At 33.5% G+C, this 24,967-nt stretch overlaps 4 protein-coding genes across 4 annotated transcripts; 3 read left to right on the top strand and 1 right to left on the bottom strand.

Moving 5' to 3' along the window:
* Window positions 1–1,280: 1,280 nt before the first annotated feature.
* Window positions 1,281–6,838, top strand: LOAG_17888 (hypothetical protein; the record flags this gene model as incomplete). The annotated part of the gene is made up of 12 exons (XM_020450551.1): window positions 1,281–1,440; window positions 1,837–1,979; window positions 2,468–2,620; window positions 3,055–3,240; window positions 3,607–3,672; window positions 3,770–3,917; window positions 4,160–4,479; window positions 4,659–4,760; window positions 5,086–5,169; window positions 5,252–5,368; window positions 5,573–5,761; window positions 6,085–6,838. 12 exons carry the CDS (start codon window positions 1,281–1,283, stop codon window positions 6,328–6,330), a joined length of 1,914 nt encoding a protein of 637 aa, XP_020305749.1. The 3' UTR covers window positions 6,331–6,838.
* Window positions 6,839–6,841: 3 nt separating this feature from the next.
* Window positions 6,842–8,493, top strand: LOAG_17887 (hypothetical protein; the record flags this gene model as incomplete). Its single annotated transcript, XM_020450550.1, has 5 exons — window positions 6,842–6,919; window positions 7,105–7,323; window positions 7,477–7,604; window positions 7,739–7,932; window positions 8,222–8,493. The coding sequence occupies 5 exons, from the start codon at window positions 6,842–6,844 to the stop codon at window positions 8,419–8,421; spliced, it is 819 nt and encodes a 272-aa protein (XP_020305748.1). The 3' UTR covers window positions 8,422–8,493.
* A 232-nt stretch (window positions 8,494–8,725) lies between these two features.
* LOAG_17886 (PBS lyase HEAT domain-containing protein repeat-containing protein) lies at window positions 8,726–14,806 on the bottom strand (the record flags this gene model as incomplete). The annotated part of the gene is made up of 16 exons (XM_020450549.1): window positions 8,726–8,824; window positions 9,072–9,186; window positions 9,273–9,374; window positions 9,502–9,720; window positions 9,871–9,954; window positions 10,062–10,198; window positions 10,802–10,934; window positions 11,199–11,372; window positions 11,635–11,699; window positions 11,789–11,923; window positions 12,552–12,609; window positions 12,924–13,135; window positions 13,321–13,467; window positions 13,872–14,075; window positions 14,193–14,389; window positions 14,754–14,806. 16 exons carry the CDS (start codon window positions 14,804–14,806, stop codon window positions 8,739–8,741), a joined length of 2,121 nt encoding a protein of 706 aa, XP_020305747.1. The 3' UTR covers window positions 8,726–8,738.
* A 3,419-nt stretch (window positions 14,807–18,225) lies between these two features.
* Window positions 18,226–23,961, top strand: LOAG_17885 (3'-5' exonuclease; the record flags this gene model as incomplete). The annotated part of the gene is made up of 13 exons (XM_020450548.1): window positions 18,226–18,407; window positions 18,838–18,970; window positions 19,116–19,172; window positions 19,342–19,541; window positions 19,881–20,101; window positions 20,265–20,467; window positions 20,847–21,013; window positions 21,302–21,496; window positions 21,795–21,919; window positions 22,179–22,285; window positions 22,400–22,678; window positions 23,126–23,290; window positions 23,664–23,961. The coding sequence occupies 13 exons, from the start codon at window positions 18,226–18,228 to the stop codon at window positions 23,814–23,816; spliced, it is 2,187 nt and encodes a 728-aa protein (XP_020305746.1). The 3' UTR covers window positions 23,817–23,961.
* Between the last annotated feature and the right edge of the window lie 1,006 nt (window positions 23,962–24,967).

The raw sequence follows: 24,967 nt of genomic DNA, 5'->3' as shown, positions 1-24,967 counted from the left end.
ATTATTATTATTATTATTATTATTATTATTATTATTATTATTATTATTATTATTATTATTATTATTATTATTATTATTATTATTATTATTATTATTATTATTATTATTATTATTATTATTATTATTATTTATTATTATCATTGCTATTGTTAAATTATCATTTATTGTTTATTATTTATTATTTGTCACTTGTTATTTGTCATTTATTATTATTATTATTATTATTGTTACTACTATTATTATTATTACTATATTATTATTACTATTATTATCATTATTATTATTAAATTATCATTTATTGTTTATTATTTATTATTTGTTACTTGTTATTTGTCATTTATTATTAATATTATCATTATTTTTCTTTGTTATTTGTTATTTGTTATTGTTATTGTTATTGTAGCAAAGCAAAATTGCTTAGTAGGAGCAGGTTTTATTGATGGACAAAAATTACGGAATGGACAATTAGTGAATATTTTCGTTTTCTCCGATCGTGAACCATTCTTATCGCTTCTCGCCGAAGGTTAATTAATCAAAAAATAAGCAAAAAGTTGATTACGTGAAAGTGTATATATGTACGTCTAAATAAACGCCACATATGTTGGTTAACTTAATTTCACATTTATTCCCAGTCAATAAGCTATTATTCAGTGAAAGTATTTCCAAAAATATGCTAATAACATCAGGAAGAAATGAAATGTAAAAAACAAACAACAATAATTCAAAATTTCAGCTTTTGTAAAGATTCAAGTGGAAAAATTAACTGATGATCTCGATCCAGGAAGTGCAAGACTTTGGTATATGTTTATTTTGATTTGATTTTTGATCATTTATAACTTATCGTCCGAACGTAATCATCCCATTAGCTAATATTATTCGAATATTTCAAAATGAAAAGTAATCTACACGTTTTACACGTATCTAAACACGGAACGTTTCTTATATGATGTTATTTATAACAAACATTCATATTTTCAACATATTACTGTAAGAGGAATGATTACGTAATACATGAATGTATACAAGAATTTAATGATTATAATACAAAAAAAAAAAAAATCATAGTAAAGTATTAATTTAATTACTGCTGTATTAATTAGTTAAATTTATTTGTGAGCATATCGAAATATATTAAATAATTAGATGAAATATGAATAATTTGACATTACCTTTCAATTTCATCCGTATAAGAACAAAGAAAATAATTTAGGTAAACAATTAATAATATAGAATATTGACAACGGAAATAAGCAATTTCATCAAGTGAAGAAATCGATAAAATGAATAAATTCAGGGCAGCGACACTAACCGGGGATTCTTCTCGATGCCGCGGTGTTGCATTTGGCTCTTACACGATGGCCAATTTACCATGTGATGTTTGGTGTGATGTAACAGTTGTGGCATTTGAAAGTTTGGAAGATGTGCAAGTTCGAGGACCAGGTGATTTTAGTCAATCATCCTAAACAAGTCTGAATAAATCGTACATATAAAAGGTTGATTATTGACGATATGTTAGGTATACCACCAATAATCGAAGGATTATTTTCATGGGCATAAGGTGCTTTAACGAGTAACACTGATGCCCCATGTTAGTGTAATGACAAGTTATGTGATTCCGTACCGTCTTCGATGATTTCTAGCCTTATATGGAAAAAGTATTATACGTGTCTAATCCATTAACTGAATAAACGATGATAACCCAATCCTAAACTACCGGAGATTCCAGCTTCCAGTAATAAGGGGCAATGTCTTATCAGGTTCCTTGCCTGACATGTTCCGCAAAGCTTCCATCATACTTATCCACTATTACCTGTGCAACAAAGATTAAATTTTTAGAACAATCGATTCGTCTAATGTATCTCGAACGATTCCTCGATTCGGTGTATGGTAATGAGGAATTACGTGGTAGATTAGCTTTTGAAACAGGTGTGCATATCAGCGAGGGTTTAGCATGTGTCGCGTGGGATGCCATCAATCAGGTAGGTAATTTCACTTCTTATGAAGAGCATTGGGATAGTAGAATTTCACATTAAATGAGGTCAACGTGATATCTCGGGAAGTTGTGTTAACATGATATCACGGAGAGATATGATAGAAGTATTCTTGTGCTGCTTAAAGGTGAACAGTTTTATGGGAAAAGAGACTTAGGATGTACAAAGGAATACCGTTTAATTAGAGAGGATGTTGATTCTTCAATAAGAAAAGAAAATAGAAAAGCTGTCATGGGTAAGGTATATGGAGATAACAATAAAGCGCGAAATGTGGAAAATGATGGGATAAATTGTAAATTTGTAATGCCAGATAAAAGTACTGTTATTTCAATTGCTTCCTCTGTTGAAGTATGCAAAGATGGAGTAAAAATTGTTGCTCAAGATATATGTAGACAAAGGGTTGAGGTGATATCGAAATTTAATGATCGATAATTTTGAGAATAATACATTGAAAGAAGGATGTCATCTTATTACAGCGTTGGATTCGTGCTCGCGTAACGTGTACCAGTGGAGATCGTTCAGTGGTGGATGTCATTTCTGTCGATTATCCATCTATTACGTTGCGTAGCTTAAAATTCCGTGATGGTGAAATTTACATGCTTCGAACAGATTTGTTATTTCCTCCACTGGTATATTTTTATATATTTGGGTTAGGTTAAAATTAATAACGTGACTGGTAGCTTTTTGTAATTACAGAATTTGTGAGTAAATCTGGTAATAGATAGAATCTAGATGATGCAAAAGATAGCGATGATAACTGTGATAAGAGACTCAAATGGTGATCATATTCTGGTAACGTCCTCCTTGATGTTTGCTAGTTTTATCACCGCTGTCATCTTAGTGGAATAATTTCCTTATTTATTTTTGAAGCTGTTACTATGCTACCATTATTATTATTATTATTATTATTACTATTATTATTATTGTTATTATTATCATTATTATCATTATTATTATTATTATCATTATTATTACTATTATTATTATTATTATTATTATTATCATTATTAGTGGATAAGAGGACTTATTCAGAAGTCTATGCTAATCTGCGAAATAATTTCAGTGTTGTTCCATTCGAGCAATCGATGCCACTGATAAGTTGGAAACGTTTACCAAATCGACAGTGGCAAAAGAAGTCCTCCAAGTTGGGACTCATGTACGTGTCTATTCTCCAGCGTCATCAACCCTCTCGTTTATTGAACTTGTAAATGGACTAAAACTTGAAGAATACATTGAACATGCTGTAGAGGTATACTTATATTTGAATTATTTAAAGTTTCTTTTCATGTGGTTAATCTCACAACGGCAGTTTTGCTTGTTGGAAATGTACCACAACATGCATTCAATGCCTGAATATTCCTTTATCCGGCAATTAATCTAGTTTGCTATCAACCATAAATACAAATTTTGATAGTGTATAGGCTTGTTTTTAAATTGCAGTTTTAGTGTTCAAAACTAAATTTTAACCAAATCTGCTTTGTCTGGGTTTTCCAAGTAAATGTTTTGAGTTTATAGAATTCTTCCATAAACTCAGAACAGTTTAAAAAAATCAGATCTGAGTTTGTAGAATTCTTAGTTCATGGAGTTTATGGATTAGCTGTAATCCCTGTTCTAGGTAGATTCCGTTCGCTGTTCAAGACTTGGGCAAAACTATCTCGATGGTTTAGAAAATATCGACACAGCAAGTCTTTCATTATGATTTTTATCAGCCGTTTGGGAATTTTTTTGGATACATCTTCAAAGGAGTTAATTAGTTACGAAATCACATTTTTTTTAAGAGGCTAGATCGGCTGTACTTTACTTCGGGCAGAGGTTCACATGCTGATGTGACGTCTTTTTCATCCAGCATGAGTTTTCCGCGCACAGTACTTGTTCCACAAGAACGCCATTTTGAACCCTTCAGTTATTCACTGTCATTGGGTCAGGGTATGCAACTTTGAGAGTTATATAATAATAAATATGTATTTTTATAAATTTCAATACACCTTATACTAAGATGATTAGTCCAGAAAATAAGAGTAGAATAATCATGGATTTCCAGCAGCGTACGAAGACTAAGCAGTTTTGGTAAATTTGATAGTTCGGATAATCTAGTTTTGCAAATTACAGTTCGAGTAACAAATTAATTTTTTCAAATTCGTTAAATTTTTCGAAAACTAAATTTACAGGCTCACAACGACAAACGTTACCTTTGCGTTGTGGTATTAGTTCATTGCAACCATCGAAACAGAATGTATTCAACAGCTTAGCTAAAAATTGTTTAACGTCAGTTCCACCTTCACCTATAATGCCAGTGTCGTCATTATCATCATCATCATCATCATCATCATCATCATTGTCATCACAATCACATTTCAAAACACCCAAATTATTACCACGTTCGACAGTCGAACTTCCTCAAATACCGCTCAGAGAAAATCCTTCTCGAATATCATTACCATTGCATAAAAAGCAACGAAAACCATTAGTTTCTTTGACTTCTTCTACGGTAACTGTTGTTGTGCGGTTTAATTCAAATTTTTATTCATAATGTCCACCGTTCAACCGATGGAAATATTGACAAGTTTCAAAAAGAATATTTTCGATTTATAATTATTATATTTCATAAATATTAAGGATTAATACATATGCCGCATATTCATTCTTTTAATATCTTAGTGCTTTTAGAATTTCGAGAATGATTATTTAAATAAATCACTCACTTCTTACGAATCAAATAGTGAAAGTGAGACTTTCAGCAAGTCAGTCAGACAAAAGCAGCAATCAAAAGTGAGTCCTTAGTTGTCGAAATATCCATAAAACTCAAACTCATCATCTATTGCAACAGTTATGTAATGCGCGTCTTTATTATATTGGCAGAGAAAAAACGAAAATGCTCAACGTTGTTTCTTTGGTAGTTGAGAGAGATCTATATTGTCGATCATCAAGTTGTCCCATTCAATTTTTCTATTTCAGCTGTTGGCTGTCTTAAATTGTTAAAATTTCGTTCCATTTCTATTTAAATTCATGCCTATTAAGAAATTGCTCTGGAAAAAAATACCTTGTTCTTAAGAATTGCTTTTTTTCTCCAAAAGTTGATTTTTTGATTTTGCAGGGACCATCAGCCGTTGTGGTTCGGCCGTCGCCTCCATTACATAATTCGGACTCGTACTCTGAAAATTCTGATCCATTACGTGAGGTAGGTCTTTTTCTTTCTTCAGTGGAATATGCTATGAAACCTTTTTTGGAATTTTTTCATTTTAATCTTTTTTTCATTGCAGAAATCAGTACAGGTGGAAGTTCTGAACATAAACTGTGCAACGGAAATCTTTCTAAATACTGCAGAAACCAAATTGCAATACGAGGCGCTCAGAAATAATCTTTCATATATAGATAATGTTAGTTGTTTTTGATGTAACAATCGGCTTTTATTTCATTTCGGGGAAGCATTTTATATCCAGGTTTGGAGTGTCATTCTTTTGAAATTAACATTTCTAACATATTTTCATGTTGGTTTTCATATTAATACGTTTTGATCTGAGTAATAACACGTTTTTGTAGAAAAATATCTTATTGTAATAGATTAAAAGTGATATATTTAGACTGATCTGCTACCGGTGGCAGGATCATGGTGTTCTCAAAATGAGCATTATCTGTTTTGGTTTAATGATTGCTGGAATCGCGTGAAAATTTTGGCTCGTGAAGATGATGACTGGAAAGTGTTGTGCATAGATACTGGCGAAGAGAAATATGTTAAGTATAATTCACGGTTTTATCGTCTACCTAAGCAGGTTAGCCCTTTGTTATTATCTCAATGTGATGGGATGACGTCTGGAAATTTAGATTGTTTATGGTTTTTCTAGTTTTCCATAGGCGAATAGGACAATTCTTTGCTATAAAGAGGATTGCATTGTAAGATTGTTTTGTTAACAAAAGGTCAAGAGAGTCTGGTATGTTGTCTTGTACTTTTTTCTTTTTGCACACAAACGCCGCTACTGCATAGTGTAGTCTTTATTTTGATTTTATTAGTCTTAGGGATAAGCATTTCTTCCACTTGGTAATTTTAGGATCGGAGCCAATTTTTTTTCACTTTTTTCATTGAAAATTTTTGCAGCTTTCAATCGAGGAATGGCCTCCGACGTGTTTGGGACCACTTCGTTTATGCGGTTCAATGGATGCACGATGGTTGAGTATTGGGGCGCGTATTTTTCTCCGCAGTATATGCGAGAAGACACTACACTTAACGGCTGTATTCGGCAAAGGTGAAAGCGATCGAAGCATAATGTTGTACGATGAAAAGGGACGTTGTCTGAATGATCAGTTCGTCAAATTTATCGAAAAACAAACCTTAATCAAATAGAAATTTGAGGATAATTGGATTCTATGAAATCAGAGCGGTTGCTGTTTCAATTCTTCAACTCCTTTACTTTTATACTCCAACCAAAAAGGATAATTTTTCGACTACAGCTTATAACAATCGAACTAAAGAAATTGTTTTATTTTTGTGATATTACTTCTTCAACATGTGTGTAAAAATGTTTTGTACTTATATGCATAAATATTTGTATGTAACATATTTACCGAAATAGATGCAGCTGTGTATGTGTATGTTTAAAATTTGGGATTAGAAATTGAATTACTTGCTTTTGTAGTAGTTTCATATCCTTGATGGCTCTCTATTATTTCGTCGTTTTAAATGATGAACATAACTAGTTACAATGCTCCACTCTTCTTCATATATTATTATATTTAAAAAATTGACACCTTATGCTATTCCGCAAGTTGAGCATGAATTTTCTGTAGTATAAACGAAAAAAAGCTATGAATATTCAGTGTACTACTTTATCTTGAAAAATTGTGATAGAAGCGTAATGTATCTTCTGGAACGCCTCGAGAAAGTGCATATTATTAATATGGCTGGACTGAGGACTGAAATTAAAATTGATAAAGTACGGAACATGCAAAGGAAATCTCGAGTTTATCAATGTGATTCCGATGGTTAGGACCATTTGGTGGATTATAGGTTGAATGTGAAAATATAATGTCAATCCACTGAGGAGGACGAAAATGTGATCCAGTCTTCTGTCAGGAAGGTAGGAGCACGATGTCCTCACAACATTTATTATGATTATAGATGCGGTTACCATTGGAGTTATCCAGGTTACTACCATCGGTGTTAAGTTTCCATGGATGCACAAGAGGAAAAGCTTCGTCAAACTGGCCACTCAGACGACCGCGGTCATATCGGAGGCGATTATATGATGCTGCACTGGAGCCTATGGTGCCTAAGGTTCAAAGTGTATGCCCTTCATACAAGGGAGTTCTCGACTCGATTGCAAAAATGAAATCTTCTGTAAGTTTAATTTCAGTTTACTCATTTAATTGTTGTCAAACATTTCAATTTTTTTTTTTTAATGATTTACAAGAGGTGGAATTTTTTTTGATTTACAAGAATTTTGTAATTTGCAAAAAGTTATTATTTCTTTCTGATTTGGTGTTTTTTTAGTACTCAGCATATGATATGGCATTGGTGCAGCATATTCGACAAACAATCAAAAATGAAGGCTATCAGGTTATGGGTATTTGTCATAGGCTCGCTGTAAAGCAACGAACAGAATGGTTGACTCGGAACCAGTAAGTTTTGAAACGTTTGCTTCACTGATAGCTTTTTGCTTTATTAACTTGGAAAAAGTAACACATCTTGGGTGATTTTATTAACACTGCATAATGGTACCTGTGACATTCTTTCTGAATGATTCACATTCCAGATTACGATTAAAAGGGCTTGAATTTCGAGATTATGGTAATCGAATTCTGAAGAAAGTATTCGAAGATACTCCGTTGCAATCACTCAATGATACAATACTTATAGCCACAAACGCCCAACTTTTTGGCAAAGATATCAATGCAATTAAAGCAATTATAGTTGAATGTGAAAAGATTGACTGGCTGATACCAATAGGTAATTCTTTAATTCAAACTTTACTGAATGCTGTAAAGACATTGACGCCCTTACTAGCAAGTCATTTAAACAGAATGGCTTAGCAATTGACCTTGTGAACTTTTTTCAAAAGTGTCTTTCTACAAGGTTTTAGTCCACCATTGCCCGGTACATGTTGCAGTATCTTGGTTTCTTTGCGGTGAACTATCCTAGCCCATTTTATTTACCATGGATTTTTATATCGGTTTCATTTTCAGCTGTATCTTAGTCGTGAAAGTTCAAGTATTCATCTGAATGCAACCAATTTCAGCTGTTGTATATGGGTCTCAAATATTATCGATATCGGAAGTGAAAGAATTATGCAAATTACCATCATTAGAAGATCATCGAGCTCAAACAGTACAGCTGTTATCGGTGCCACCTAACGAACTCATTTCAACACTTAATTATCACATTATGGATACGATTAGAATCCTGGATTCTATAAGGAATGAAAAGAAACCATTGTAACATGAAACAATGTTTTAACTCTTATGTACAAATTTCGTGAACCTTTAACTCAAATAAAGCATCTATGATAACCATCTCGAAAATTTGTTGTGTTAGAAGAGTTGTACGTTTTTCGACGAAGATCCAGCATCTCAGACGTGTCTTGAAATGAATGATAATGAACTTGCAGTAAAATGCAAATCCCAAAGTTTCGTCATTTTCTAAAATCTCAGATCTTTTAAGATCCAAAAAATCCCTGTAAAATAATTACAGCAGATATGTTATAATTATTTGCTGGTAGGATAGGACTGAACAAAAAAAAAATTTTTATTCTAACATCAAACAAAAGCACAAATTCGTTCATAGTAGTACGGATTCCTTCCACTCAAGAACTTTAATTCTTTTTTTGCTCGTTCTGTGCGACCTGAAGTTAGATTCATTCGTGAGCTCTAAAGTAAAGGATGAGTGCGATACTACGACATGTCGCGAAATTCAACGTAAAGGAAATTTCCAGTCAACATCTTCACTAGTTTCAGTTTCCCTTTGAGAAGGATAGGAGGTTATATAATTTGAGATATTTCTATACTCATTATATTTATCTTATAAAACTTATCAATTGTCTTTGCATTAATTGTAATTTTCAATGACCCACTCTCAAGCTTAAACTTTACCTGATTCAGAGGCAATCCAATTCTTTTCAAGATAATAGCCATAGAGAATATCCATTTCTTCGGCCGTATACAATGAAGTTTCAATGGGTATGAAAGGCTCTATTTTTTCTATATCCTATAATAATGCCCAAAACGTTGAAAATCATATCTCTAAACAAAACCAGAAGGGAAAAAGATTCCCTCTATACCATTGTAAATTACCTCTCCAAAAAGTTCCAGTGGTGTTTCCAGTGGTACTGTAAGATGATCACGTGCGTCACTGACTTCTCTTTTATCCGCAACCAGCAAGCATGCACCATTCGTCTAAAAAATAAAGGCTACAGACCCTGACTAAGATCTTATCCCAAAAGATTCCCCAAAGCGAAAGGATACAACTAGAAAAGAACCTCATACAGATCGTAAGCCTTTTCCGTTAAGTGAATGAACATACCCAATCATTTCGTAATAACTTCCGAAGATGATGAATCAAGGTGAAGTATTTAGGATCTACAAATTTATGATTTCTATCCTTCATTGTTGTTTTGCCATAAAGAGAATTTGCATGATCAATTGTCACAAGCAATGGAAATCTACCAGCACTACAGTGATGCGTTAACTCTCGAAGTAAACCACCAACACAATCTGATGATAAAGAGGGAGCAGAAAGACCCTGAAATGAATGAAGTATGTCATCATTTATCGATTACACTTCTCCTTATCTCTGCATAAAAATGAACTGCAAACCGGAACATGACTGGATTAAAATTGGAATCATCATAAAAAAAATAACTGATTGATTTTCATTTAAAATAAGCCTTACAATGTCAACGATATTTGTGATTGGTTCTCCTTCTTTTGTTTCCTCAACTTTGGACCATTTGTAGTGTTTCTGGGCCTTGCATTCCTGGGATTTCATTAAAATTTGGCAACTAAGACAAGATATGTAACGACTAAATATGGCTGTTTCAATCATTTCTCAGATTTTTTAAAATTGGTGATAAAAGAAAAAACCTTAAGTTTTTCCCAGTTGGGTGTATTCATCAGTTTGAATCTTCGCAGTATTTGGTGTCCAAGCAAAGGAAAATCAATACGACCTTCATGATAAGTTGATGGTTTCACTTCATCATAATCCCTCATAATCGTTATCACTAAAATTATGTAACTTTTCTTCTTACCGTTTTCAGAGAACTTTCTTCTCAGGAAACACTTAAAACATGAAAAGTAATCTGAAATTGCCTATTTTTCCATTGTTTTTCCATGGTGCATGATATTCTACTTAGAGAGTAAAAGTGGAAAGGAGAAGGAGTTAGTTTTAATTTCTTAGGAAATTTCATACTGTAGTAAATAAAAAATTTTACTCAATAAATATAAGTTTACTATAAGTATGATTAATATAGATCCAGTCATACTAGAAAAACACAGATACTCTTTCTGCACCTCAATTATATCAGGAAAATACAGATACTCTATCTATTAAATTTCGACTCCCGTAACGGGATAAGGAAGTAAAAATACTCCCGAACATATAGTTCAGATGTTTACAACAAATTATATTGGAAAAATTGGAAACAATTTATTACCTCAAATATATCAAGTAGTATGAAATAATTTATTAGCTTTGACAAATATTTGTCCAGAATCGAAATTAATTGCCAGAGATTCAGATCGCAAACCACATGGGATCAAAAATAAATATTAAAAGTTAAAAAAAGGAAAAACAAAAATTAAAAAATACCACCGTTGATACTCACCATTCGGTATTGTAAATATTATCCATCCTTGCCTCCACATATGATAAATTGTTTGGAAAACAGTCATCGATTTACCAGTGCCCCATCGTCCCCATAGTACCACACGTAAATTTGGAATGTTCACATCTACCAACTAAAATGTATCAAAAAGTACTGCTCGAAAAAAAATACTTCCATGACTTACAATTAAGTCAAAACTCTTTAAAGCATGAGAGATTATTACAGTTTCCAATCAGAATTTCAAAGGAATTTTTCAGAAATAAGGAGCACGTGAATTAGAAATTTGTTCTCGAATTTTCTATTTAAAAAAAAAAATATGCATTCATTTTCTTCGATGAGCATTTCTGCATGTTAGAAAGAAAATGAAATCGATAACATGTGGAACTAAAAAGCAAACCTTTAAACATGTGGTTGCTTCAAGTGTTGGTTGCCTGTATAACCAAACACATTCATTTAATGTTTCCACTTGTTTCCGGAATTTCGGAGGCAACATATATCGATAATATAGTGTATCAATATCTTCATTGCTAACCTGATACAGACGACCTAAGTCTCCAGCAGTTAAAGCGGTCTAAAATGCACATCCTTCAAAAAAACATTTTAGTTTACAATTAACGGCGCTAATTCATACAAAGTTTTAAGAAAAACAAAAAAAAAACGAAAAAAAGTTCGAAAAAAATTCCAAATTCAATGAATTTCTCAAGATGTAAAAGCACTAAATAATTTTATTTTTTTTTTTTTTCAGAACCGTTGTTTATATGAAGAATCACTGCTCCGATTTAATCGATGTTAATGTATTATAAATTCAAAACTTTTTCTCAAATAAAACGTACCGGATCATTTGTACTTGTTGTTTGATAAAATCTCTTGTTCAAGGGCACTAATTGACCTGGTTTCACTGAAAGCAATCGACAATATTTTAAATCAACCGAAGAAAAGCCAATAAAATTACTTCCCCCGTTTTCAGCAATAAATAATTCAACTCACAAATTACGAAGCACTGCCTAGAGGCAGCATTTCGGACTAAATGCTGAAGTAAACTAGCGACCATTCCAATTAAATTCACAGAACAATCAGAACTTATAATCCAAATAACAAGCCGGAAAGTTGCCACATCGGTAACTGTAAATATTAACCGTTTGCTTAAATCATTTAACATACAAAAGATAAAATAATCCCAACTTGTCGTAAAAGATGTGACATATACATACTACGGTCTCACCAACTAACTTTGGTGGAAATAAACCTATTTTAATTCCGCAAACTAAAGAATGTTTCGAATTTTATAAATAACAAACTTATTGTCGCTTCAGTGAGCAGAAGAAAACTCACCCATTTAAAAGGACCGTGCTAGAAAAAATAAAATATATCTCTTTATTACACATACTACATACAATAACAAACATTGTCAACAACAAAATAATCAAATTGAGCATTACAGTACAATAACAGAAGATAACCAGTTAGTACTGCGGAATAGTATCGACTAAGTAAACACTATGGACGCAGTTAATAAACTGGAAGGACACTGGAGCCATTCACTGGAGCCATTAACATCTGATAATCAATGCCGTAAAAAGCGTGTGGCCTAACATTCCAGTACATTCTGCCACATCGAACCATTAAAATCACAAGTGATATCATGATAATCACTGCCATTATGGTAATATAATAATCACAGAGGCCATCTCCTAATTTAAATTTTAACCAATCTGTGTTCAGGAATTGATCAATGCATATTGGAATTGACCACTACTCTCATATTCTGCCATATCAAGTGCTATTTCGCAACTTTCTCGCACAACACGCTGCAAATAACATTTTTTTTTTATGTTTGAAATCTTTTTCTGATTTGCTTTAATTTGATGACCTATCACAACCGCAACTTCGATGAAATAAAAGTGTCTTGGAAGAAATCTGAACTCTCCTTCGAAAAAAAAAGATTTCATGAATGGAAAAATAAAAATCATAAAAGAACAGTCCTGCATAGTTCTGTGGGATAAAAGGCAACTGAATATTATTTGCAGGACTATTAGGATTGTCTAAACATTACTTGAATGTCCCATTAAGATATATTTTCATTTAGAGCAATTCAAGCTAACCGACTTTCTAATACATATACCTCGGGATCGTTTCGAAACTTCTCCAGCACTTCCTCGCATTCTTTGGTTGCTATTGCTCCCAAAGCTTCAGCACATTCATGTCGCACCATACAATTTTCTTCTCTATTTTCCAGGGAATGTTTTAGTTCCGTAACTGCTACTGGTGATTGTGCCTGACCCAAAGCATAAGCAACTTCATGCCGGAATAGTGCGCTGTCACTACAAGTCAATCCTAAAAAAAAAAAGGTACCCGTTTAAAAATTTAACAAATTCTCAAATGACTTCACCAAGAGGACGAAAAGCATAACAATACTAAATATTCTGTCATATTTGAAGCAAGCAATGAATACTGTATTTGTAATTAATTTAAACAAGCAAATTTTAAAAGTCAAAGATTTCGTAAATATGAAATGAGACCTTTTGCAAGTGTTTTTATAGATTCATCTGTGCCGATATTCCGAAGGGTGAACAGAGCTTGATACCTTTCCCATAATGATTTTGTTGCATCCGTTAAAATCGAAGAAAGCTTATCAATATTAGTTTCAGCTGAGGCAGGAGTTGGGTCTACAAACTGGAGTTATACTTCTGCAGAAAAGTTTCCTTCAAGAATAGCATAAATCAGATGGTAATTAAATTAAAAAAAAGGCCAATCAACATCCCAAGTTCTTTATTAATAGCGTACATTTTCTTCACCAAAATGTTTCCGTTTCTCTCATCCTTTGATTAAGAAATTCAGACAGCAAATAGCTGGCCCTAACGTAAGTTTTGACGCGAATATTAGAACAGAATCAGTAGAAAACAAAAAGATCTAAATCAATTTTTACAAAAGTAAATGGCGGTTAACAATTACATCAAAGTTCAAAAAATGACCTGTTTTATTTGCCAAAAGGTAGATTCACGACAACTGGATAAATTAGGCTCCAGTTAAATATTATTTCACTTTAAATGAAGCTCTAGTGATTTCATACCTATTGAATTGTATGGACTTCCTTTCTCATTTTCTTTATGAACACTTTTACTTTCTTGAAGCCACATTATCCTTCGCAATGCTAACCTGCACGTTTCTGCAATTGCTTGGGCTTGATCGTTGATGTATTTTTCAAGGATAGCTGCAGAAGAGCAGGAACCAATTGCTCCTAGTGCTTCACCTGCTTCATGACGTACAATAACCTCTGAAATTTATGCATTTCAGGAATTTTACAGTTAAAAGTTCTAAAAGTTGTCAAGTCAACCTTTAATAACTATTAGCTGATTCATTTATAGTACTTATAATAGAGATCCTCATCAACCTTGATTTTCATCCTGAAGCACAGATTCAAGAACAGGTATCGCTGTTTCATTCTGTGTCTGACCAAGACAGTAAGCTAATTCATGCTTCAGAAGGGCGGATGAGTCACCAAAACATCGTCCAATCCACTCAACTGAGCGGTCACATCCAAGGTTGCGCAAAATGAAAAGAGCTCGAAATCGTGCACAAAGTGGCTGCCTGTAAGATATTATGGATTTGTCCGTCACCAGACGAAATCTGATATACTTCAAGCAAGGAAACAAAGAAATTTTTCGAATAATCAGATTCCGATTTTTCATTTAAACATCACTTTTTAACAGTATAACAGTTCTAACAGTTAAAACTTAGCCTACGATCACTTTATAATCCTATACAGTTTTTGCGGCAATATTCTGGAGGGAGTTGAAGACACATGAAAGTTCACGGTTTGCACTCACAATCACAGTTTAGTTTTTAATTCACTTCCTTATGGTTTTCACTTACTATTACGAATTATATCATCAACATGACAGTAATCTGAATATGAAATCGGAGAACAAATAGGAAATGAACGGATTTATACTTGTTATCGTTTAGTAATCGGCCAATCTTATCGATTTCCGAATCGGTTGGCATTTTCATTGATCTGATCTATTTTGGATAATCCTTCAAATAAGAACAGTATTAACTTGACTAGTAAAATCCATGAAATGATTGCAGTCTTTTGGGACATTGCACATAATATGTGAGTGATGTCACTGCAGCGATATCATCAGAATGGTGTTATCAAAGAGGTACCATCAATCTAAAGGTCATGAAGGCAGTGCTCATAAAAGTAGTAGCACTAGCCTTTAAGGTATAGCATTAATTTGAGATTAACAAATTAGTTCCAATACAAATAATACCGTCAAACACTTATTCATACATGAGTTATCAAGGATTACACGGAACGTGAAAACAGATCAAACACATATGTCATGCAACGTCGAGTTGCTGTTATAGCACACCACATGGTACCACAGAAAACATTGCTAAAGCTAGAACCACGTACCAAACGTAACCAATTTCTTTATATTACAAATCGAATTTTCAATTCCTACCGGTGAGTATTTCGCGGTTCACGCATTTCACGTAACGTGATATACATGAAATACTAACCGTGAAATGCGCTTACTGATTTGTTGTACATAGAGCGTGGCATATGACTGTTGACATTAGTGCTGTGAAATCATGTGGTGTCGTCTAAAATTACTAATGTTAAGGTTGGCGAGAATGTTACGATATCGGGCGATGTCGGGGAGAAATTTTGTAGTGACATTGTTCCGCTACCATATGTTGTCCAATTTACTGATTCTACTGCATCATCTTGTGGTAAGTTGTCGGATAAATAAAAGCGACACCACTGGTCGGAGTGTACTCTGATTCAGCTTCATTCTCTTTGCTACCCGTGTGTTTTTGAGATGTTTCTGAGCTTTTCATTGTAATCTTCCTATGTATTTTATTCGGACTTCATTTTTTACTGTTAGGTGCCACTCATTTTGTGTACTCGAGCTAAGTACAGCCGGAGAAGGACTTCTCCTATCCATAGGAACTTTAAGTTTGAGAAAGACATGTACCCGACAAACGTACACCACATCTTTTTAGCTCACGATAGGAATAAATCCTGTTCCTGATTTCAGCCCAACGAATATGACTACAGGAGCATCAATTTTTGATAAATTGATGCTTCCTGTAGGTGACTTCTCATACTGTGAACATTTATTCTCATAATGAGCTGAAGATGTGTGATATGCGTCTGACGAGTTCAGGGCATATGTCTTTTTCATGTCTAAGATCCCTATGGATAAGAAGGAGAAAAGTCCTCCGGTTGTACTTAGCTTGAGTACATAGTGGGTGGCGTCTAATAATAAAAAGTGGAGTCCGGGAAAAACGTAAAGGGAGATTACATTGAAAAACTCAGAAACGCCTCAACACTAAGCAGAAAAGAGAATGAAGCCGATTCAAAGTACATTGTAGCTAATGGTGTCGCTTTTATGACATCAATGTTCACACATGCATTCGACAGCATCTATCAGACGTTAACAGCATCTATCATCTATCAGATCAAGGGGACAATGATATAGCAGAATTCAGTCGGTCAGACAACATATGACAACATGCGAAACAGTGTCTAACAAAATCTTTCCCCGACCCCGACATTATATGATATCATAACAATATTCTGTTCAACCATGGCGCTTGTTAACATCAATAATCCCAGACAACACCACAAGATTTAACAGCGCAACATGTAGTGGAACAGTGTAACTACAAAGTATTTCCCCGATAGTTTTTTGGTGCCACGATCCAGAAAGATGACATCAACGATACTAGCAAGCGTTGCCTCGGTGAAGGAAAAGATCCTAAAGCTGATCAACGAAGTGCAAGAAATTGGATTGGAGACCAATCGACCAACACCTATCTGACGAAGAAGAACAATGTAAACAGTACAAAAATCGGAGGAAGATGATTGATGACAAAATGAAAAGAATTGAATTATATGTAGTAACGCTCGTATCAACGATAAGTGGCTAAAGTGCCTGCAAAAGATCTCACCACAACGACAAAAGGAAGAAGAAAAGAAATACGCAGAAGTGGTAGGAGACGTCAAGGAATATTGAACTTAATAAATGAAGGAACATTAATAATCTTGGCTACATATAAAAAGGATGCTGAAGTCGCGATCGAACTAATACGTGAAACATGAAGAGAGTCCTTGAATCAGATAATCTAGACCAAGATGATCCCAGACGTCTCGCCAAGTAACGATAAACTTGTTCCAACTATTACTGACAGTGTTCAATGGAGATCATGAAAAGTGGAGGGAATTTTGGAACTTCAAGGCAGCTATGCATAAGCAAGACCCTCCCAGACATGCAAAAAATAAACTGGAAGATTTTTCCCCGACAGGCGGTGATGTTTGATTAAAGTTCAGTTAAAGGTTATCACTATACTATGCTATATTGGCCAATCACTTAGAATTCTTAGACAGTTTTATTTCCCTCCCAAAGTAATGTATATTTTATGTCATGATTATGTAAGCGCAGTGTCGCAAAACTTTATTACTGTGACTTTGGAGTCGTTGGAAAAAAAAAACTTTTCCTTGGTTTTCTTCCCATTTTCTAAATATGATGTTTTTTGGCAATTAATCATACTATGGTAATCGACCTTCAAGCCTTTGCTTTCTTGAACACGTAATATTGTGACTGTCAAACTTGATTACATGTATACATCCATAACCAGTGCTGCGAAGATATGAATCTGACAGTTCCCGTGAAGTGCACCATTATTAGAGACCTCATTCTATCTCCAAATACAAAGCATTTTGTCGATTATGCTAGTGAAGTTCAGAGGTCATTATTATTTATTCATCATATCATCTCTTGCTGTTATATTTTCCCGTAGGACGTAGTAATCCACCGAAGAGATGTCATCTGAAAAGAGAACCATCCTCAGGATATAGTAAAGCCATCCACTGGATGACGTTAAAGAATGAGGAAGTCAAATGACCTCCTTGACTAGCCATTTCCCTTTTCTCTCTCTCTCTCTCCCTTTCTGAAATGCTGCAGTAGTAATTCCCTAACTTGATTTTATCTTTTGGGGTTGCCTTTGCCTTTAATCACTACTGGGTGAGATTTTTGCTAGGTAAGTTAGGGTGATTGTTCGTTTCTCAAATCTACAGTTTTCTTTTGTCCCCAATTTTTGTATGCTTGTCAATGTTACATATTTTATGTTTATCTCTTTATTTGACCTTCCCATTAGGATGATTTCTCCAGAATTATAACTTCTGGTTAATCATCATTTCGTAGAATATTTTCCTCTCTCTCTCCCTGTCTCGTTCTAAAATATTTTTAAGGGAAAATACAATGATTATTTTCTTGTTGACGTTTTTATCCTCGTTGCACTGTTTTTATTTCCATTCTAATTTTCGTTATCAACAGGAGCGGTTCTACGAATCATCGTTTGCACCACTAATTTAAGAAATGCAGCGGTTTCCAGTGATGGACATTTCAGAGATGACCTCACCATCAGTAGTGATGTCGCCATCACTATCGATGCCATCTGCTCAGCCTGCATCTTCAATTGATCCAATTATCATACGTAACATCATTGATGAAGCATTTCGTGTGAAAACAGATAAGCAGGGTCGTATCACTCCATCAACGAAGCAAATTGGCTATGAATTATTTGTAAGCAGGTGATTAGTCATTTCTAAATTATTCTTAAAGTTCCATTAATTCCTTCAGAGATTCTCCGTTCTCTTCTAAAGAAAAAAAAATTATATGTTCCAAATGCGAAACAATTGAGCTTGACTATTAGCACGGTTAGTTTCATTCATGAAAACTCTTAAGAAGCGTGAAGTAACATGAATAGGAGACATCTGTATCGCTGTGAATGATGAAGTAGTTTCTCCTTATTCTTAGAAAAATTTCTAAATTATAATTTTTGCACGAGTCAATTGTTACTTATGACGTAATATGCAAAATATTCAAATTTGAAATCCAAATTTGATTTAATTTTTCCCTTTTTATATTCTTAATGTTTCAGGAAAATGTATTCATATTTTGATAGTATTAGTGGAAAATGATGATCCATCTTTCTTTTCTAATTGATTGCGAAATATACAGATTCGAGCCATGCCTTCTGATTGATGCTTTTGCGACAGTGATTGAACAGTTTCCCGTTGTTGCAGCTGAATGTCCAAAATATAATAGCTGGTGGACACCGAGATTTTACCATTTGATTTTTCTCATTGCACAGGTTAGAAAGTGACATTTCCTTATAATATTAAATTTATGCGTTTTACTCGGAAGTTTTTACACATTTCTTTTTTCGATTGTTATTAGCGATAATCATTTCAGCTGCTGTTACAATCAAATCGCTCTATTTTGTTGATAATTTTCAGGCTTTCATGACCGTTTTAGCTTCGGAACGTGCACCAAATAAAACGAAAGAGAAAAATGTAAGTGTAAACTTTGTGCGCAGTAACTTTTTGAGCTGGTATCATTTCTGCACGAAAATTTCAGTTGTTTGTTTCCTTTTTTTCATGGAATCAATTTCCAGCGCAGTAATTGATATCGTTAGTAATTCACGTGTCTATCTTTATGTTTGAAATAGGTTTCTTGTTTCAGCGTAAGCAAGATTCATTTTCAAATGTTCATGTAAATGTCACTGATGAGCAACGATGCAGAATTTTGAAGGATGTGGTGTCGCTGAATTTTAGTTTCGACTCAAATTTTTGGACTTTAGCCGATTATGTGTTAAATTTCAACAAGTGTCCAAAGGATGTAGTGACAATTATTTCTGATGCTGCATCGATTGGAAAAGCAAGGTTTTTCATAACTCCGGTTTTTTTTTCTCAATCACATTTCAATATTTTAGACTATTTATAGATATTATTTTTTTTTCTGAAGCTATTCATAGATATTAACAATCGTCATTGACTAGTGACCGTTTTGTTTCCATAAAAGGCTGTTTTTGCTTAGATACTTGGCCGTAGATTTTGTTCATCCTCTCTTATTAGTTTATATTTTGGAAATATCCGTTTCCAATAACATAAAATTGGTGTAAGATCAAAAACACTTAATTTCGAAATGTTTTACGGAAACATAGATTAAAGCAGCTGTAAAGTAAGCATTGTCTCAAGACTTAGTAAGCTTTTTATTTCCAGTTTTTCTGCTGTTGATTACTGCATTCGTAATAAAGTGCTTTCACGTTACTTCGACGATCCAGCAATTTTATACTCTGCTGCTCTTTTGGGTCCTCTACGTGCCGGTAGTGTTGAATCATTTGCTGCAAAAAGAGGTGAAGAATTTCGACAAAGATGCCGTGAAGTTTTATTACGAGTAGAAAAATTGGCTGGTTCGCCAAAGGAATGGGAACGTGCAATTGGTATTCTGTTTTTCATTTCATAATTGCTCAAAATTTCCGAGGAGAACACATAAATGTAATGTAGTTCATTCCTTTGTAATTTTCAGGTAATTCTTGTAGGGAGCCTTTACATACTATTTTTGCTGTAATTTGTTGTGTAATCAGCTATTCAATTAAATTTTAGTTGAATATTTGGGATCAGTAAAGCAAAACGATTCGAATGGCAGAGTTGTGGCATATACATACGTTGGATTTCGTAATTCATTTTCAACCTTGATGAGAGATTTAAGGGGATTACCACCATCAGATGATCGAATCAATGTTAGATGGGCTCATCAGTTAGTGAAAAAATGTGCCGCGAAATATTACTGCGAAAAGACGTGGAAGGTACACACTTTTTCTCTCTTAAGATTCTTACGGATAAAATGTTCTGAACAAAAAGAAATGGCAGCAGTCACTGAACATTGTTCGGTGTCTTTATTCAAAAACACTTCAGATATTCAATATCTGAACTTGAAATCTGAATCTGATCTAAAAGCTTGAATACCTGAACTACAGATATTCAAAGACAGTTCAAAAGACACTGAATCATTGTTCGGTGTCTTTAAGACCTCATATTTCCTCTACAAAAATTGAGATTCCGAGTTCTGATTCGGTCCAGTCTATCATCAAATTCAATCCAGTCCATGAGATTAGTTGAACTATTTTTATAGTTCTTGTTGAGCTGGAAACATTTTGTATTTCATTTAAAATGCAGATTTTTTAGATTGAGAATTTGCATGAAGTGATTTGGACAATATTGGCGCAGAGACCGTCCATGAGAAAATTCGTCGTGCAGACACTCAGCAAAGATTTTAATGATCCTCAAGGTGCAGAAATGTGGCGAATTTGCAAAATACCGGCTGATGCAAGAAAGCATATGTCACATAAAAGGTCGATCAGTTCCTGTAATATTTTATGTATTTTAGTGTAATATTTTAGCTGTCCAAGTGAGGCATTCGTATAATAAAGTCATAATTTTTGTAAATGTATCAGATACATTCTAATGATCACGAGTCACTGAAGTAGTAGACAACATTTATTCTAGCGCTAGCTTGTATCACTAAGAAGCTCTTTACGAATACTATAACTATATGATATAAAAACTCATTATTTACGAGATGTATAACAAACACTAAGGCTTGTTTTTCAAATCTTACCCTAATACTTGACATTTTACAGTAAAGAAGAACACTTAGATCCGCGCACTCCGAATCCACCATATTTAAGCTTGCCGGAATCAGTGGAACCAATCGAGTTTGTACGACATCCATCACATTTGAAGCGTGTTGCCAATCTTCTGGAAGATTATGCAAATGATAGTTTCCCACCAGTTGGTGTAGATGCAGAGTGGTCTTCCTATGTTTCCTATAGCAAGTTAGTTTTGGCTTTCTCCAACTTAAGTTCTGGATATATAACTTAATGGAAAAATGGTGTTGGAAGCTGTACAGCACGATTAAATTTGTAGAAGAATGTTGACTAAATAAGCTTCCTTATTCTTATCATCGATGTTATTTTTCGAGTTGGATTTATTTTTGAATTTTTTAACAAATTTTAAACTATATCATTAAAGACAATGACTGACAAGCGAGTAGTTTAGTTCAAATAATGAAATGAGCATATATGATATTCAACCATCACTTGAACAAATTGATTAGTATTGTGATGTTTTCAGAGCAACCATTCTACAACTGGCTATTCCATATCATATATTTATAATAGATGTTGATGAGATCAAATCAGATATACTAGTGGTTTTTTTTGAAAAATTATTCGTTGAATGGAAACTTTTAAAAATAGGTTCGTTTTGTAATTTTAACTTTTCCAGCTCTTTCTGCATTTTCAACTATTAATGGCTTAATCACTGTTAAAGCTATAGCAGGAAGGAGCATTTTACGAACATAGATTAATTCATTATTACAAAACGCATTGCTCTGAATGATCTGAAATAGGTCTGTTGATGGAGTGAAATATGACAAAGCCCTCTCAGATATTATATCAGTGAAATAAGCGTGCTAAATGTTTCAAATGATCTATCTTTTAATGGAATATCTTTAAGGTTATCAGTTTGATGAGGATCTTATTCAACTACGAAGTGCGGTACAACGTTGTTCAGCTTTATATCACCCAAAAAATTTGATATGCATTGGCAAACTTGTTAAATTGGTTAGTACGAAATTTCAATTCCACAGAAATAATAATATTAGTGTTTCCAGAATCTGTTATTTTCTTTTTACTCTGTAAAAGTTTTCTTACTTGATTCCTGGGATTTTGTTGCAGTTAATGAAAGAAAGCGCGCAAAGGCCAGAGATAAACCTGGATGGAGTTTTCCATTCTGAAAAAGTACAGACAAGTGAAAGATCTACAGATGGAATAAGAACTGATATTATATCTACTGAAATGGATGGAAATACATGGACTTACACAACAGATTGTAAGGAGGATGCGAAAGAAAGGATGAACTTTGTCTCAGTTGATATACTTCAAGCAGTAAATAAATCCGATGACGTAGCATCAACATCAACAGTAAAAGTAGAGGAAGTGAAGGGGTCAGTTACGGTAAGTTTTGTTTTTCTTTATATATATCAGTTTGTTTAAAATTATATTTGTTAACTTGCCAGTCACTTTGAATTCAAAATCGGTGATCATTATGTATGAAATTTTCGGAGAAACAAAGAAGAATGCCAAGTTCTGTGTATTTTTTGGGTATTAATTGTGTGCAATTGATATGGGTTTCAACAGCAGACCAGAACTGGAGGGATAGGAGGGATTAACGGTGACATTTTTTGTTGCCATTTCATTATCACTTTTTCATTACTTTATTAGTTGCAATCTGATGCTTTTTTGCTGACTATTTCATCACAGTATTAATTCTTTGTGAATAAAAAAAAAAATCTTGTGATGTAGAATGGTGAACTTATTCTTTTCATTTTTATGACACTTTATACTGTTGGAGATTAAAGTAGGTCTTGGTCATTTCATATAAATGCTTTATTTTTTTTTTAGTCGGAACAAAAAGAACAACATATGAGAGAAAAAAAAAAAGAAGAAAATCCATTACTAAAGGAAATCAGAGGTTTATCAGCATTATGCAAACGGGTGTTAGGTAAACCATTAGACAAAACAGAGCAGTGTTCTGTTTGGGATCGGCGTCCACTTCGCGATTTGCAGGTATTTTATTAAAGTTTCGTTTCATTTAAAAATAAGCCTAAAATTGCACGATGTTTCTGTTAAGTGATCTTTTGGAAAGATAAAGTTAATTAAACTTACTTTTTCCCGAATTTTTATCATTTGCAAAATATTTCTCCCTAACATTCTTCTTAATAGGTCGGAAAAAAAGCAGAACATCCAAAGTCTTTTCTGTCTTTCATGCTCAAAATCATCCTTTAGTCTTTCGTCAATTGCCAGCCATTCCTAGTACTCCTAAAATATCAAGATTAAAGCTTCAATTAGTATTAGTCACTTAGTCATCCATAGCTCAATCGAGTGGTCATTGAGTCTGGGTGACCTAGTTATCACATCAAGATCATTTTCTCTTTTTCAGTTGCGATATGCAGCATTAGATGCTTATTGTATGTTGATGCTATATGAGAAGTGCGTTGATTGGGCATCTCGACTTGATCTCAATATAAATGAAATTTGCTCAAAGCAAGAACCTCTCACTGGAACGCTACCACTTTTTTGTGACAAACAGTAATTTCTTTTTCAATCAATGTTTTGATAATTCCTTCAGTCTTTTCATATAGATTTTTGTCAAATCTTGTCTGACTTTAATATTTCCCAGTATTGAACAAATTCTTTTAATTATAGCATCATTTAATATTTATTGTTCTGTCTGGTTTCAGAAACCTTTACTCTTCGATCCTTTTCTTGAAGATGGGTTGAATAATGAGGGTAACCTTCTATGCATTTGAAATCATGAAATTTTTTGGATTGACATCAATGATAAAATATCTCACTGTAAATAATGTAATATTGTTCTTGATGGATAAAGAGTAGTGGTTTAATTTGCTGCTAAGAGATGAAATTTGATTTGGAAGTGTTAGAAAAAAAACTTCCAAATCAGATTTCATCCATTAATAAGTACTGAAAAAAATTCACTGTTTTTTGGAGAATTCATTCCCTTTCATGAAATGATTTAATGGGTGTTGAAGTTTTGTTCAGAATGACAGTGGTGACAAAATATCCTTCAGTATTTTAATTACTATCATTTTCAGAAACTATTTTCGTTTTTTTAGGCTCGTATATTGCTTCTGTGTATAATATGTCACTCCAGATGCTTTACTACTATCTATTTGATTTTAGATTCTTAAACTTTAGAGACGAAATTTATTTTTACTCATCAGAGATTGCAATGGAATTGGATTATTGTTCCACATCGTGTTCCTTCTGTACTGGCATACTGTAGCATGTAATTATAGATTATCGATGAGTAGTTTTTCAGAGAACTTGTAAATGACTTTTCGTTAATCTCTTCAGTAATTTGAGCAAGTTGCACATTAGTAATTTCAGTAATTTTTATACCTCATAATACTCATTTATTCCACTTATTTCTCACTTTTAGCGGGTACATGACATCTTGTAAATAGTTTGTCATTGCGCCCGTAATTCTTGTGTTCAAATGTTTGATTTTAAAATCCAGCCTCTTCTCCACTGCGGTAATCAAGGATAAAAGTTGATTGTAGCTTTTTTGTTGGATTTGTTAGCTTCCTTCATAATTTTATTAGGTTATATTTGAAATTTTGTATTTACGTATAGAAGAAGTAGTATAATGTATGTTTGATTTTTTTTAGTGGAATTGATCTATTTCTACTTTTTCCCATGTAAAATTTTTTGTTAGTTGACCAT

The sequence above is a fragment of the Loa loa genome (genome assembly GCF_000183805.2).
Source record: "Loa loa unplaced genomic scaffold supercont3.146, whole genome shotgun sequence".
Lineage (NCBI taxonomy): Eukaryota > Metazoa > Nematoda > Chromadorea > Rhabditida > Onchocercidae > Loa > Loa loa.
This window is presented reverse-complemented; position numbering and strand designations above follow the sequence as displayed.